The sequence below is a fragment of the Macaca fascicularis genome, chromosome 2, assembly GCF_037993035.2.
Source record: "Macaca fascicularis isolate 582-1 chromosome 2, T2T-MFA8v1.1".
Lineage (NCBI taxonomy): Eukaryota > Metazoa > Chordata > Mammalia > Primates > Cercopithecidae > Macaca > Macaca fascicularis.
In genome coordinates this window covers 94,831,624-94,849,151 of record NC_088376.1, presented here as the reverse complement: position 1 = coordinate 94,849,151, position 17,528 = coordinate 94,831,624, and the positions used below count along the sequence as shown (strand labels likewise).

General features: G+C 37.8%; 1 protein-coding gene across 13 annotated transcripts in view; it reads left to right on the top strand.

Moving 5' to 3' along the window:
* DCUN1D1 (defective in cullin neddylation 1 domain containing 1) overlaps positions 1-15,642 on the top strand; it is a 37,974-nt gene extending 22,332 nt beyond the window's left edge. For 6 of the 13 annotated variants that reach the window (XM_074031474.1, XM_074031472.1, XM_074031475.1 and 3 more), the window contains 3 exons: positions 11,384-11,466; positions 11,684-11,780; positions 13,815-15,642. In XM_074031474.1, coding sequence (XP_073887575.1) covers positions 11,384-11,466; positions 11,684-11,780; positions 13,815-13,894 — 260 coding nt within the window. In that variant the 3' untranslated portion in view covers positions 13,895-15,642. Of the gene's footprint in view, positions 1-762; positions 850-6,889; positions 7,762-11,383; positions 11,467-11,683; positions 11,781-13,814 lie in introns of those variants that run through there. The other 7 variants (XM_045386573.3, XM_015445570.4, XM_015445568.4 and 4 more) reach the window with 3 other exon arrangements.
* Positions 15,643-17,528: the final 1,886 nt, after the last annotated feature.

The following is a 17,528-nucleotide window of genomic DNA, read 5'->3' as shown; positions in this document are numbered from 1 at the left end:
TTATATCTCTACCCTTTACTGGAGCACAAAATAAATGGTGTTTTGGGTGAATATATACTTTTGATACTGAATCTTAGTTTTTATTATATGTGGTAAAAATTGAGCAAAATTAAAATTTTATAAGTATTGGATATATTAATATGGTAAATTAGAATTTTAGATTACAGGAAAAATTATGTGAAAGCATTATATTTAAGAATTATGTATGTTTATTCTGTTATCTAATAAGTATTGTGCTTAAGAAAAAAATGTAATATTTAAAGGATGTAGAGTTTTTGTTTTGTAAGATGAGCATTCTGAAGATCGATGGCACAGCAATGTGAATGTACTTCACACCGAACTGCACATTCAAGACATTTCAGATGATAAACTTTGTTATATGTATTTAATTACAATGAAAATATTATTTAAGACCCTCCCAAACCATACAGTGTACAATACAAAGAGTGAACTCTAATGTAGAATGTGAACTTTAGTCAATAGTAATGTATTCATATTGATTCATCAGTTATAAAAAATATACCACACTAAAGCAAGATGTTAAAAATAGTAGGAACTGACTGGGGAAGAGGGTATATGGAAATCTCTACTTTCTGCTCAACTTTTCATAAACCTAAAACTAAAAATGTCTATTAATTAAAAAAAAGAAACATGTAGTAAGAGACAAATCCTAGGTTTTTTTTGGTTTGTTTTGCTTTGGTGTTAGGTATCAGGAAATGTAATGACTTGCTTATTTGCAGAGTTTAATTAAAAAGGAAACAGTTTTTTTTAACAGCCTTTCTAAGGGTTCACAGTGCTCTTACATTACAAGAGTTGGCAGAGAGGAATTAGAAGATCATAGGAGACGAGGTAAGGCCCAAAACAAATTGGCAGAGAGTGAGTGACAACACTGTGGTTTGTTTATAAATAGCTGCGCTAATTAAAATGAGAACTGGTGTTTTCCTTTTTTTTTTTTTTTAATGCAGGGTCTTGCTCTGTTGCCCAGGCTAGAGTGCAGTGGTGCGATCATGGCTTACTGCAGGCTTGACTTCCTGGGCTCAAGTGATCCTCCTGCCTCAGCCTCCCAAGTAGCTGGAACTATATAGGCAAGCACCCACCATGCCAGGCTAATTTTCTAATTTCTTGTGGAGCTGAAGACTTGCTGTATTGCCCAGGCTGATTATTTTTTCACTTTTCATAACCTTATTTCTTGTGATACCAGGATACGGTGCTTCCTTTGTTGCCATCTGCTTTAGTAATCTGACTTAAACATTTAAAAAAAAATTTTTTTTAGATACAGGATCCTGGCTCTCTTGCCTAGGTTGGACTGTAGTGCCACAATCGTAGCTCACTTCAGTCTCAAACTCCTAGGCTCAAGTGATCCTCCTGCCTCTGCCTCCGGAGTAGCCAAGACTACAGGCGTGTGCCACCACGCCTGGCTAATTTTTAAATTTTTTGTAGAGATAAGAATTCACCGTGTTGCCTAGGCTGGCCTCAACCTCCTGGCCTCAAGTGATCACCCTGCCTTGGCCTCCCAAAATCTTGGGATTACAGGCATGAGCTGCCACACCCAGCCTGCTGTTTTCTGATAATTGCCTGAATCTTAAATTTGAAAGGGATTTCGTAAGTCCTCTATAAAATTTAGCCCACCCAAAGTAGGATCCTTACCTGGTGCTCCTTCAGCTTCTCCTTTTGCACATGCAGGGACTGGACACACATTGTTTTAGGAAGTCATCCATTCCTATCACAGAATATCCTTAACTTGTTATTACACAGTTCTTCCTTATTAAGCTAACATCTTTGTCTTTATTACTTCTACCATTGCTCTTACTTGTCCCCCAGTGCAACACAAAGGCTAAAATTAAAGATCCGCTCTCAGTTACCTTTTGTTTTTTTTCCAGGCCAGCATTCCGGTTATTTTAACTATTCTTATAGGAGACGTTTGTTACTCCCACTACTATCACCCCAAACACATTTCCAGTGTCTTTCAAAATAGAGCCCATAAAGTTGAACATCATATTTCAAAAGGACGCTAAGTAATGTATAACACTGTGGATCTGTTAATTTTTGTGAGACTATTCATTATGTTAATTTGATCAAAGATTATATATGTTCTTTAGCAGCCATATCATTTTTAGGGCCATACTGAACTTTTATTAGGCTAAAGTCTGTGAGTCACTTTCTTGTAGGTTGTGGTTCAGCTGGAATCTTATACCTCTACAATTGATTTAAATGATTTGAACATTATTCATTAAACATTTAGTTTCATATTTAGGAACAATTTTATAGTGTTTTAAAGAGCATGATCATCTATATAATCCCATTTGGTTCTCATAACAACCCCTTTGAGCTAAGTAAAAGCATATTATCTTCTCCATCATATAGATGAGGAAACTCATAGCCAGAGAGACTGACTTGTTAATAAGGTCACCTAACTGGAGAGTGGTTGGACTGGCACTGAGACTAGATCTCAGAACTTAGGACTCCACATTCTGTGTTTTGTTGTTGTTGTTATGTTGTATTAGCTGTAGATATTTCTAAGTATATTAAGACATTGTGGCTTTTGCCTGCTCCCAGTAAGGGGCAATTGTGGTTTCGGTGATGAGCTCCCAGAAGAGCAACGTGCCTCATTCCAGGCCTCAGAAGCACCGGAATATATTTAGCTTCAAAAATGACAAGTTCAGCTGGGCACGGTGGCTCATGCCTGTAATCCTAGCACTTTGGAGGCTGAGGCGGGTGGATCACTTGAGGTCAGGAGTTCGAGACCAGCCTTACCAACATGGTGAAACCCTATCTCTACTAAAAATACAAAAATTAGCCAGGCATGGTGGTGCCTGCCTGTAATCCCAGCTACCCAGGGGGCTGAGGCAGGAGAATGGCTTGAACCTGGGAGTCAAAGGTTGCAGTGAGCTGAGATCGTGCCACTGCACTTCAGCCTGGGCGACACAGCAAGACTCTGCCTCAAAAAAAAAAAAAAAAAAAAGTTTGATAAGAGTGTTCAGACCAAGAAAAGTAATGCAAAACTTCATGATGCGGCCGGGCGTAGTGGCTCACGTCTGTAATCCCAGAACTTTGGGAGGCCAAGGCAGGTGGATCTCCTGAAGTCAGGAGTTGAAGACCAGCCTGACCAACATGGTGAAACCCTGTCTCTACCAAAAATACAAAAATTAGCCAGGCATGGTAGTGGGTGCCTATAATCCCAGCTACTTGGGAGGCTGAGGCAGGAGAATCACTTGAACCTGGGAGGTGGAGGTTGCAGTGAGCCGAGATCGTGCCACTGCACTCCAGCCTGTGTGAGAGAGTGAGACTCTGTCTCAAAAAAAAAAAATAAAAACAAAAACCTCCTGATGGAGTATGTCAGCACTGTAAAACTGTAAAGAAGTTCTTGAGTGGTGTGTAAAATATAGCAAATACAAACCATTATCAGACCTAAAAAACATGTTAAATGTTTATAGAAGACAGTGGAGGATTCATATAACGTGTAGATCATGTGCCTATGAACTTGAAGTTTGCGCAAAATGTGGAAAGAAGACGTTGCTATTCTGTTCCATAAAGAACCAGGAAAAACAGAAAATATTGAAAATAGAATCTAAGTTCCAACCATAGAAGAAGTGAAGAAAGTGATGATGATTTAGATTTTGATATTGGTTTGGAAAACACAGGAGGAGACCATCAAGTGAATTAATATCACTGTATTAAAAGTCAGTTTAAGTTAGCTGGGTATGGTGGTGCATGCCTGTCATCCCAGCTACTCAGAAGGCTGAGGCAGGAGAATCGCTTGAACCCGGGAGGCAGAGGTTGCAGTGAGCCAAGATCGCACCATTGCACTCCATTCAGGGCAACAGAGCAAGACTCAGTCTCAAAAAAAAAGAAAGGTAAATTTAAGAATGTGAAATTCTGACCAACTTCTGACTGTTTCACAAAAGATACTGTGAAATCCTAATGATGAAATCAGAAAAAGCTATAGAAAAATAGATTTTAGGCATGAACAATATAAATTGTGTATGATGTATTATCTAATACTAAACTAAACCAGATTCAGAATTGATGGTTGTATAAGAAAAGAACCACCTCATGTAAAAATAAGATGACATTATTATATTGCTAGCCTCAAAAATTGGTCCTCAGTAAGGGCCTTTTGGTAAATGATCTCAAGTAAATGACTCATAGCAAAAGCCTCATCACTTGCGTTTGCATGTTACAGAGCAGAAGCAGCATTCTCAAATAATAATGTTTAACAAGTGTATAGTGATTTTTATTTGTATTTTTATATACCTCATCACATTGCTTTTACCTTTTTTCTTGTGAAATGTGCATACAGAAAAAAATGCATAGAATTTATATAGATAATAAATACAAGGAAAAGCTAATTCATTAAACAGCCAGGTGAAGAAACTACCAGCATCAGAAGATCCCAGTGAGACTCTCTCAGCAAAAGCTCATCTTTCTTCCCAGAGTTGGAAATTATTCTGAATTTTGATAATTAGAGGGACTTAATTCCTTTGCTACCCATGTTTGCGTTCCTAAACAATATAAATTAGCTTTGTCTAGTTTTTAAACTCTTTCCTCTTTTTGTTCTGAAAAATATCAATTGAAAATATCAATCAAAAAAGGTAGCAAAATAGTTCTGTGAACTTTTGCATATTCTTCACCTGGATTCCCAATTGTTAACATTTTACCACGTTTTCTTTATATATCAATGGATGGATGTACACACATATTTTATTTGCTGAACCATTTGAAATTGTTGAAGCACTGGTTTTGAACTTTATGTGAACAGACTTACACTATATATGTTATATCTCTTTTTCATTGTTATAAAATTTGTTGAAATTGATTAAAAAAAGACATTGTAAATAGGATTTTAAATCACCATTCCATCCTCCCTAGTGAGCTGGCAACATTTTGTTTCTTTTAGGGACTGTGATTGGGTCTAGTCTCAATTCATTTCCATGTTCATCCTGCATTCAGCTGATGATCTGCTGTGAAATCCCACATTATTCTTGTTGATTCTCTTTGAAAGAATAACATGGGGAGTATCTCTGTTTGCATTTTACATTTTACTGTAAGGACTTAAGGATTTATTCTGCAAGGATTCAATTTTAGGCAATAGCTTGTTATTAGGACTTGCTTATTTCTTTTTCTCTATATTTTCCTTCCATTTATTTTAACTGCTATTGCTTCTTGTTACCTTATCAATGACTTTGTTGTCTTTACCAATACTGCTTCAGAATGTAATATAATAATTCTGAAGGATTTAAAATAATGGTAATAGTAAGAACTGATAGGTTATTTACCAGATACTGTTATAAATGCTTTGTGTGTATTAACTCATTTAGCCTTAGAACAACCCAGTAATGATAGGTACTATTGTTACCTTCGTTTTAAACTGAAAGAGAAGTCAGCCCAGTTGCCCAAGGTCACTTAACTGGTTGTAGACTAGGGGTTTAAGAGACGAAAACTCATACTCTAAACTACTATGTTGAACCACCTCTCTCTAGCTAAGCTGCTCTCTTCATCACTTAGAAACTTCTTTCTAAGGGCTTCTTTTCCTATACCTGTGACAATTAATGTTTTATCCTTGTTTAATCTTATGTATTTCAGCTCTTAGTTATAACTTACTAATCTTTTTGAGTTAAAGCCTTCCTTTTTTATTCAAAAACACTTGACTGCTTACACTGAGAGCGTAGAGTCAAGAGCATTTTTAGTCTGTCTGGGGTAGTTTGCAATACCTTCAAAAAGGGTATAGTTTTTGAGCCTTGAAGAATAATGCACATTTTCAAGACCAAAGGAAAAAAGCCATTTCAGGTTGAGGGGTTAGCATGTTCACTTGCTCAGAGGTGAAAGAACATTCCACCTTTGAGGAACTGCAAGTGAGTTCATTTGACTAGAAGTGCAAATTTTATCTAAAGGTAATTGGAAATCATTGAAGAATTTTAACATGGAAGTGACACCAGATTCATGCCTGAAAGGCCCATCTCAAAGCACTGTGGCCCTTTGAAAGGAGTGAAAGCTGGACTAGAAGAGAGATTGGTTATGGAGCTATCCCAGTGATTTAGTTAGAAATGAGGAATATCCTAACATAGGCCTTCCCAGTGGGGATGGAGAAGAGATAGATTTAAAAGGTACTTTGGTTGGTTGTATATGATGAGGAAGGAAGGAGCCTTTCTCAGGGATTATCAACACTTTCAGGAGACATCTGGGGAACCTGTAGGGTTTTTGTCATAATGACCTAAGGTTTCTACTGGCCATGGGAAGGGGGTGCAGGGTGGTGGGGATGGGGGCAGTGCTAATGAGAAGTGTTTCATTGAGAAATACTGTAGTGGGTGGTGACATTGAGAGAGAGAAGGAAGAGCAGGTCTGCAGAGGTAAGACAGAGTTCAGTTTGAGCCCTGCTGAGTTGAAGTTGTTCGCGGATACCAAGTTGAAGATGTCTTCAGGCAGTTAGATATCTGAGTCTAGAATATAGAGATAGGTTTCAGATTTAGGAGCTGTTAGGGGTGGTTGAATGTATAACATGAAAAATGATACAGGTTTGAGAATCTGAGGGAGATTAGAAAAGTGGTTATTGTTGACATATATTGTTAAAAAACACCAACATTTAATGGATGAATGGAGGAAGAGGAGCCCCTGGAAAAGAAAGTGAGAAGCCTAGATTGAATGGAGGAAAATCAGTAGAGTGCTTATCATTGAAGCTGAAGGAAGTGACAGTTCTATCAGGAGGTATGCTCAGTTCTCTAGGACATAAGAGTATTCATTTAGTAACCGGAGGGTCTGATGACCCTTCAGAGTTTTAATTTCATTGGGGTGGATGACAGGTTAGACATTGGTTAACAGGATTAGAATGTGTGGGAAATGGGCAAACAGGGCAATGAATGTAGACTGTAAGAAATTCCCTTCTTTTGACCAGGCGCGGTGGCTCACACCTGTAATCCCAGCACTTTGAGAGGCCGAGGTGGGCGGATCACCTGAGGTCAGAAGTTCGAGACCATCCTGACCAACATGGAGAAATCCTGTCTTTACTAAAAATAAAAAATTAACTGGGCGTGGTGGTGCATGCCTGTAATCCCAGCTACTTGGGAAGCTGAGGCAGGAGTATCACTTGAATCCGGGAGGCAGAGGTTGCAGTAAGCAGAGATTGTGCCAGCCTGGGCAACAAGAGTGAAACTCCATCTCAAAAAAAAAAAAAAAATTCCCTTCTTTTACAACCTGAACTTTCTTTGTTTTGTGTGTGTGTGTTTTTTGGAGACAGGGTCTCTCTGTCACCCAGACTGGAGTGCAGTGGCACAACATGACCTACTGCAACCTCAACCTGCTGGGCTCCGTCGATCCTCCTGCCTCAGCCTTTCGAGTAGCTAGGACTGCAGGCATGTACCACCATGCTCGGCTGGTTTTTTTGATTTTTAGTAGAGACCAAGTCTCACTATGTTCAGGATTACAACCTGAACTTTTACTTTTGTCAGATTCTTATTTTGGTATATCAGCTTGACATATCGGCATTTATAGGTGCCACATGGTTAATACTTATTTGAGTATTTAATTGTCATCCTAATTTTATACAAATTAGTTGAAAAGGAAAAAAATACACTAGCAGTACGCTTAGTTCTCATAAATTTAAAGCATTTAAAGTGAAGTGAATTAAGCACACTAATAACAGCAAATATTTAGTCTCAACTGAACATTTTTGGCACTTAAGCCAGATAATTTTACATTGAGTTGGTAAAGAACAGAATTGAACAACCTGGAAGGAATATTGGCTTTACAGATTTTACAGATTGCAAAGATTAAAAGGGAAGTGCCATTAGAAATAGGTGTTAGGTTTTTTTTTTTTTTTTTTTTTTGAGATGTAGTTTTGTTCTTGTCACCCAGGCTGGAGTGCAATGGGGCCATCTCGGCTCACTGCATCCTTTGCCTCCTGGGTTCAAGTGATTCTCCTGCCTCAGCCTCTCGAGTAGCTGGGATTACAAGTGCCCACCATAATGCCGGCCAATTTTTTTGCATTTTTAGTAGAGATGGGGTTTTGCCATGTTGGCCAGGCTGGTCTCGAGCTCCTGACCTCAGGTGATTCGCCCACCTCTGCCTCCCAAAGTGCTGGGATTACATCTGTGAGCCACTGCGCCCAGCCGGTATTATGCATGTTTTAGTTCTCTTAAAACATGGGCGTCAGAATTTGATTTTCAAACAAATTATGTATAAAAGTAGGAGATTCTGAGTGCTATTTCAGTATTACCTGTGAAGGGAAGGAGAAAAAGGGTATAGCCAGTAAAGGTGATAAGAGATCCAAGAGAGCTACAGAGCAAGACTGTCTCAAATAATAACAATAATAAAAATAAATAAATAAACCTATTTTGATTGACCAAAAAAAAAAGATCCAAAAAAGATTTTTAAAAGATAAGTGATAACTTGGCCGAGTGCGGTGGCTCATGCCTGTAATCCCAGCACTTTGGTAGACCGAGGTGGGCAGATCACAAGGTTGGGAGATCAAGACCATACTGGCCAACATAGTGAAACTCCATCTCTACTAAAAATACAAAAATTAGCAGGGCGTGGTAGTGTGTGCCTATAATCCCAGCTACTCAGGAGGCTGAAGCAGAATTGCTTGAACCGGGGAGTTGTAGGCTGCAGTGAACCGAGATCGCGCCACAGCACTCCAGCCTGGTGACACAGCGAGACTCCATCTCAAAAAAAAAAAAAAAAAAAAAAAAAAAGATATGTTTCTGTTTCTTGATGGAGTTCAAAATGCCAGAGAACAAGGTAAAGTTGGAGATGTAGAGAAGAGGGGAAAGTGAATCAACAGACAAGATTCCTTGAAGAGGCAGGATGGTATTGGATTTAGGATAGAGGTGTAAGGGGCTTATCCTTGGATAGAAGAAAGGAGAGTTTCTTCTGTTGAGTTGGAAGGAAGATGATGATGGATTTGAAGGTAAGTACGTTTGTATGTGAAACCGTAGGAAGTTTGTCCACTTAACAGTTTCTGAATGCCTACTGTGTATTTCAGTCTGCTAGTTGAGGAATATGTAGTCTCCATCATTGAAGAAAGTTAAGGATCAGTCTTGCAGGTTTCCAGCTACTATGTGTGTATGTGGGGGTGGGGGGTAGGTATTGTTTTTTATGTTGTGTTGTCTGTTTTTAAGAGACCTCACCTGTCACCCAGGCTGGAGTGTGGTGGCATGATCATAGCTTACTGCAGCCTTGATCTCCTGGGCTCAAAGGATTCTCCTGCTTCAGCTTCCTAGAGTAGCTGGGAATACAGGCATATACCACCACGAGCGGCTAATTTTTAAATTTTTTCTGGGGTCTTGCTATGGTGCCCAGGCTGGTCTTGAACTCCTGACCTCAAGCAGTCTTCCCTCTTCAGCTTCCCAGAGTGATGGGATTATAGGCATGTGCCACTGCATGGAGCCTATAATTGATTTCTTACAAATCATCCATTTTTGACAGCGAATTAGCATAAGTTCGCTCTTTTTTGTTTGTTTTTGAGACAGAGTCTTGTTCTGTCGCCCAGGGTGGAGTGCAGTGGTGTGATCTTGGCTCACTGCAACCTCCACCTCCCAGGTTCAAGAAATTCTCCTGTCTCAGCCTCCCAAGTAGTTGGGATTACAGGCGCCCGCTACCACACCCAGCTAATTTTTTTGTATTTTTAGTAGAGACAGGGTTTCACCATGTTGGCCAGGCCTGTTTTGAACTCCTGACCTCAAGTAATCTGCCCGCCTTGGCCTCCCAAAGTGCTAGGATTACAGGTGAGAGTCACTGCGCCTGGCCTACTCTTTGTTCTTTTTTTTCTTTTGAGACGGAGTTTTGCTTTTCTTGCCCAGACTGGAGTGGAGTGGTGTGATCTTGGCTCAGTGCAACCTCCATCTTACGGTTTCAAGCGATTCTATTGCCTCAGCCTCGCGAGTAGCTGGAATTACAGGTGCCCGCCACTATGCCCAGCTAAGTTTTGTATTTTTGGTAGAGATGGGGTTTCACAATGTTGGCCAGGCTGGTCTTAAACTCCTTACCTTGTGATCTGCCTGACTTGGCCTCCCAAAGTGCTGGGATTACAGGTGTGAGCCACTGTGCCCGGCTCTTTGTTGCTTTTAAAAATTGGGGCAACACTTGCCCCAATTTTTGTCTTTCTTAATCTCTCATGGTTTCTCAATTATAAAGAATGATTTTGGCCAGGTGCGGTGGCTCACACCTGTAATCCCAGCACTTGGGAGGCCGAGGCGGGCGGATCACGAGATCAGGAGATCGAGACCATCCTGGCTAACACATTGAAACCCTGTCTCCACTAAAAATACAAAAAATTAGCCGGGCGTGGTGGTGGGCGCCTGTAGTCCCAGCTACTGGGGAGGCTGAGGCAGGAGAATGGCGGGAACCCGGGAGGCGGAGCTTGCAGTGAGCCGAGATCGTGCCACTGCACTCCAGCCTGGGCGACAGAGCGACTCCGACTTAGGAAAAAAAATGGTTTTGAGATGTCATCTATCAATAAAAGGACTTTTAAGTTACTTAGGATGTAATTTTTCTTGTGCTGAAGGAGTAAATTCAGTCATAAAAAATAGATACTTTCTTAACTACTATGGTTCCTTGAAAGAGATCATAGTTCTCTGTCATGTGATAAGTGTAGTTCTCTGTCGTGTGATCAGTGTAGTTAGTCCTTTGTCATGCGGCATTATTGCCTTCTCTACCCTTCTCTGCTCCATGCCCAATTAAAAAGTCATTTATATTGTCTTTGGCAAACTTTAAGAAATTCTTAGTTTCTTATTAATTTTAAGTTTTAGATGAGTATTTTTAATGGTCTCTTTGTGGTCAGGATCAGTCAGTAAACAATTTAGAGCATAAGGTTACTTAGGATTGAAGAGCAGTCCTTCACATTCCAACCTGTAGGTGTACCTCAGGGGTTCTCAGCTGGGTTGCCCCTCAGGTGGTCTTTGGCAATATATGGAGACATTTTTGATTGTCACCAGTGGGGGGTTGAGTGAAGCTGCTACTGGCAGCTAGTGAGTGGAGGTCAGATAGATTGCTAAGTTTCCTACAGTACACAGGACAGCACCCCTACAACAGATAATTATCTGGCCTAAAATGTTGGAAGTACCCAGGTTGAGAAATCCTGGTGTACAGTAACTAATATTTGAACACTTTTGTGAGCTACTATGTTTAACTGCATTATCTAATTTAAAATACAGAATTCCCCTGTGAAATAAGTAGTATCACTTTTTGCCCTAAAGGCCCTGGTCATTTTTGAAGGAGGAGGATATAAACTTTGGACTCATTTGTATAGGAAATTTTTAATACAAAACTATTCAGGATACAAGTTTTTTATTTTTAGACTTTCTTTGGTCTTACCTTTTATTTGTTTGTGATTTTTGCAGGGACAAATATGTATAGCATTTAAACACATAATTCTTTTTTAATATTTCAGATCTAGAAATGGCCATTGCCTACTGGAACTTAGTGCTTAATGGAAGATTTAAATTCTTAGACTTATGGAATAAATTTTTGTTGGTAAGTTCACATTTTCTGCATTTCTCTCTATTTTCTCTAAAATTCTGCTATGTTTAAAGATAAATTAACATAATGTATTGAATATAGAATGAGAAATTTGATTACCAGAATTTTGTTACACAGTTGTTTTGCATTCTTGTATTTAAAATTTTCCAAACTGTTTTTGTCCAGCTCATTTTAGTGATACAAATGTATTTTGTTTTTGTTTTTTAAATAGGAACATCATAAACGATCAATACCAAAAGACACTTGGAATCTTCTTTTAGACTTCAGTACAATGATTGCAGATGACATGTCTAATTATGATGAAGAAGGTAATGAAATTTTTTTCCACACCAATTTTTTTTGACCTGTCTTTTTATCACACACCCCTGAACTTCTTCAGTACTTTTGTTTTTCTCGGAGTTGGAATTCCCTCCTCTGAGCTTTTGTTATGATTTTTTTTTTGAGATAGAGTCTCACTGTTGCCCAGGGTGGGTGCACTGGTGCGAGCATGGCTTATTGCAAGTCTTCAAACTCCTGGGCTCAGCAGTCCTCCTGCCTCAGCCTCCCAAGTAGCTAGGACTACAGGCATGCGCCACAGTGCCTGACTAATTTCTTAACGTTTTATAGAAGTAGGGGTCTTACTGTCTTGTACTCCTGGCCTCAAGCAGTCCTCCTGCCTTGGCCTCCCAAAGTGTTGGGATTATAGGCATGAGCCACTGTGCCCAGCTCCAGGCTTTTTTTAATGCTCTTCTGAATGTATGAAATACCTTCATACATTTACCAATCTATATTTTTCTGTTTCCTTCAATTCCAACTCAGCATTCATGTCTTCCAGAAAGGCGTGAGTAATTTTCATCCATGTTTTAGGTTTTCAGTTTACTTTAGGAACCTTTTTACTTGATGTGCTTTTGTACCTATTTCTATCTCTTTTTCATCTGTTAGTCTTCTGTGTAAGCTTGATTGTAAACTCCTTAAGTTCAGTGACTTTTTTTTTTTTTTGAGATGGAGTCTTGCTCTGTTGCCCAGGCTGGAGTGCAGCGGCGCAGTCTCAGCTCACTGCAACCTATGCCTTCTGGGTTCAAGCGATTCTCCTGCCTCAGCTTCCCAAGTAGCTGGGATTACAGGTGCCTGCCACTACGCCCAGCTAATTTTTTGTATTTTTAGTAGAGATGGGGTTTCACCATGTTGGCCAGGCTGATGTCAAACTGCTGACCTTATTGTCCACCCGCCTCGGTCTCCCAAAGTGCTGGGATTACACGCATGAGCCACTGCGCCCGGCCTATTTTTTTGTTGAAACTTACTTCAAGTGCCTAATATAGTACTGCTGGCATTCAGTAAATAGTCACTGAATACTTTTCTGCTATTTCTTCATAAATGTATAAAGATGGCACTACCATCCACTACTAGGATGTGGACTTGTATTTTTCTATATGTGGCAGTGATTTACATTGATTTCTTCATACATATTTCCCTAGTCCACTTGAGAATTGGCAGGATGCAGGATGGAGATTTTTTTTGAAAAACCCCCTGTGATCTTGGTGTCTTTAAAAGTGTCCTGGAATCATTAAGGCTAATCAGGGATGATGTTATTTCTTTTCTTCATTTTCATTGTCGTTTATAATCTTCCCTCCAAAGTGAGAAATGTTGAATCATGCGTATACCTAATAATTGTGTCTTCTGTTACGTTTTACACAAAAATGGAGAGCTTTCTGAGTTGGAGATGGGCATGTGAATGTGTAGAGGCATGCATATATTGAATTTTACACCTCTTAGTAATGTATTAGCATGAAATAGGATGGAATTTGACACTTCCTGTTAATTTCCTTTGTGAGATGGCCACAGAATGCTTGAAAACTTGTTTCTCCTCCTATGCCTTCAGCACTGGCAGCATGCTATCATATCATAGCCCCTCCTTAGGCTGCCAGTTTTTTTTTTTTTTTAAGAGGGAGTCTCGCTTTTTGCCCAGGCTGGAGTGCAGTCGCGCGATCTTGGCTCACTGCAAGCTCCGCCTCCCGGGTTCACGCCATTCTCCTGCTTCAGTCTGCCAGTTTTGACCAAATTACTTCCATTGCCTGACTTCAGTGGCCTTCAGAAAATCATATTATTGATTAGTTACCAGACAAGTTGTTTTTATCACTCAAGGAACAACCAAATGTTGGGAGTAATCACAAGGAATACAAGGAATATTTGGGGTAAAAACTCCAAAAAGTTTGAGTTTTGAAAGACTTAATCAGTGGGAATAGATAAGAATGATATACTTTAACACTTATGAGGAAGTCTTAAAAAAAGGATTCTGCTGAAATATTAGTCTTATTTCTTCTTTTTCTCCCTTCTCTTTCTTTCATATTTTTTCTTTTTTCCAGGAGCATGGCCTGTTCTTATTGATGACTTTGTGGAATTTGCACGCCCTCAAATTGCTGGGACAAAAAGTACAACAGTGTAGCACTAAAGGAACCTTCTAGAATGTACATAGTCTGTACAATAAATACAACAGAAAATTGCACAGTCAATTTCTGCTGGCTGGACTGAACTGAAGATCAATCCTCACAATTCAGACTGAGGGTTGAGACAAAACTTTAAGGATACATCTTGGACCATATCGTATTTCATTCTTCTAATGGTGGTTTGGGCTTGTCTTCTAGTCTGGGCCGCTCTAAACATTTATAATTCCAACATTGTGGATTTCATCTTATATCTGTGGACCATCCTAGTTTATTCTCCCATAAGTCTTAGAAGCTTTATGGTGATTATTTTGAGGTTTTCATTCTCGCATAAAGCACAATGCTGTCTTCATCAGAAAACAGTTGGCATAAGAATTAAACATATGAACATCACAAAACAATTTATAAAAACTTCTTAAATATACGCTTTGGGCTAGTTGCAAAGACTATGCTAATAGCACTTCCAATGAGAGTGATATATTTAAGTGTACTGGATCTGGAATGGTGTTTTGGTTTGGGGGGAATTTTTTTTTCCTGGCAAATCACATGTGTTGTTGATGTGAGTATCTGATGAAAAAACAATGTCAGAATAACCAACATGAAAATTTTTTAGGATAACTTGGTGCCTACCTGAAAAATGTATTGTGTTTTAGACTCTTGATTTCAAAAGGTTCCACAGAACTTGTCTGCGCTTACCTTACCCATGTTTATATATAGCTGTCCTACAGGGAGCTTTTATTTAGAAAATGTCTGCATAATGTTAGATTCTTCTCCTGTCTACATTATGCACTACATAATTGGACTTCATTATGCTTTTGAAATGCTTATCTGCCTGTCACATAAGTTAAACTATTTAATTTGTTTTGAATGTTTTGGATTGCTACACAATACAATATTCTAAATTTAGGCATGAGGGTTTTTTTGTTTTGTTTTTACTTTTTTTTTTGTCATCGCACTATGGAACACAAATGAAATTCTCTTAATTTATAAGAAGATAGTTGCAGTTAAATTTTGAAAATGGTTGTAATGAGCCATGAAGTTCAATCCTTATAATATAGGTACTGCTCTTTCAGACAAATAGTCCATTTTCGATGACTTATTATTTTGTTGAAATTGCTTTAACTGCTAATCACTGTGGTTGCCAAATACTACTTCAGGAGCGAAGATTTTCAAACAAGCATACACGATGCAAAATACCAATCTGGCTTCTAGTCTCTCTACTGTTTTTGTTTCACTCAGATTAGCTTAGTTTTCTCATCAAAGCAGAATGCTATCTTGTATGTATTTTTTTCATTACAAGACCCATGAGCTGCTTTTATGCTGAAAATGGTCATTTCCCTGTTCCCTTACTGACATGTGAAGAAGGGTTTCTTGCTTTCTTAAACATTTCTGTAAGGCAGGCTAGAAATGTAAACTTCAAATGTCAGATGATTATGGTCTTTTGATAGGAATACATTCTGCTTGGGATATACATCCAGGCACTCTCTAAGGTTCTAGGGTTGATATTAACAAAGGAATGTACTTTAGAATAGCAGTACATTTTATGCAAATATGGAAATTATTTTAAGAAACAATGACATATCAAAACTACTTTTATTTACATGATTTTGAAATAGACTAGAAAGCTTTCCCTATAAACATATTAATATTCCAATCATAACTTTAATTCAAGAATGCAGTTTTACCAAAAGAAAAATTTGAAATTTCTATTCAGGCTACTGTAATTGGTTATTAAAAGAAAAAGGAAAAAGAATCCTGCTGCTTTCAGTATTTCCTGATTTCATTTTTTGTAAATATAAAGAACTTCAATTATGAAAAATTTTTAAAAGATATATATATATATATCTATATATATGTACTGTTTTGTTTCCTGTCTTGAACATTTTGAGTTATGGTTATTGGTTTCACATTGATTAATTCACGTATGCTGTGTTTTGAAATGAGATCCCATTAGCTTTTTTTTTTTTCCCCCAATATAAAGTGTTTTCTTTAAAAGTCTGATATTGGTTTGTGGCCTAGTGCCTTGGATTTTACATATTTTTCTTTTTAAATGCAAAACCTTTTCAACAAAATAGTGTTTGTCATCAGGTTGGTACTAAACATTTATAATTACTGTGTAATTATAAACAAAACATAAAGCTTTGAATATAATTATGTAGCATAAAAGTTAAGGTTGTTCACTATGATGGCATCTTAGAATTAAACAAAATTTTTACTAGGGCTGAAAAGAGAAGACTGATTTAATGTGGTGTGATTATTCTGAAGATAAATGTCTGGTTACAGGGAATATTTTGTACTAAAAAATGATGACACATATGGCTGTGTGTGTTTGAGTCTGTGTCTGCGAGAGAGCCAGAGAGAGAGAGAGATTGACAGAGGAAGGGAGAGAGACACACACACCCCTTGAATTGCTTTAACTCCTAAGCGTTTCAGTCCTCATTCCGGTAAACTCCCCATGCTGATTCTTTGTTTTAAACTGAACCATAGGTACAGTTTCCTTTTTGCCAAATGTCAAAACAGGTACACATTTTAAAATGTAATGCTTTTTAAATAGAAAAATGTATAAAATTAGAAGTGCCCACATATAAAAAATACTTGAGATGAAGATTATCTTTAGTGAATATCATCTGCATATCTCTGTAAGTTCGATTGTGTTTCTTACAGTCCCTGTTATATTACCAACAGAGGCAATAAAAGCTTCAGTGAAATTGCCATGACTAAATCTTCACATATTTCAGTGTATTTTTTTTATAGATTAAAAATATCCCTGAAAACTTTTCCAGGAAGAATAATTATTCATGGAAAGAGCATTGTAATGGCATGTTTTGGGGAGAAAAGACATGTCAAGTCTTGTTTACTACATTTAAAATGTTTACAACGATACTGGGCTGCTTTATTAACAATACTGTACTTGTGTAATATGGCATTATAAGTACATGTCCTTCCTTAGACTTTTAAAAGTTTTAGCGAGAGAAAGTAAATTTACTCAACAAAATAACATGAGAAATCTTTTACATAATATCTTTACTGGGGAATTCTTATTTAAGCAAGGTACACTATTTTTTCCTCAGACTTGAATGAAGTGTCTATTTTTTATTTGATGATAAGAAGTGAGTAGTAGTAGCTAACTTAATGTACACTTTGCTTAGGTTTTTAAACATGTTACTATTAAGACTACGTATTGTAAACCTTCTGTAATTTTCACATATGAATGACAGGAGAAAGTTAAACCTAATCGAAGGAGTTTTGGAATAAAAAGAAAGTGGTGCTGGGGAAATTTACCATGGTTCACAAAGTATGCCTTTGTAAAACTGAATCAACTTTTAGCAAGAATTAATTTATGTAGTTCTAAATGTTAAATTGTGTATATTTAACAGAAAATACTTATCTGGCACCTCAGTAGTTTTCTTTAAATGTTACCTTTTAACAATATGATTTATATTGAATACTTAGATGTTTTCGTAAGATTTTATCAAATTTGATAATGTAATGATAAAATGTTTTTTAAATGTGAACTATTTAACGTATAAATGAGGACACAAAACCTGAATTGTGATTTCTACATAATGTGATAATTAGGGTTCAAATTATGACTCATCATTTAATTGATTATAAATGAGTATATTTCTGAACTCT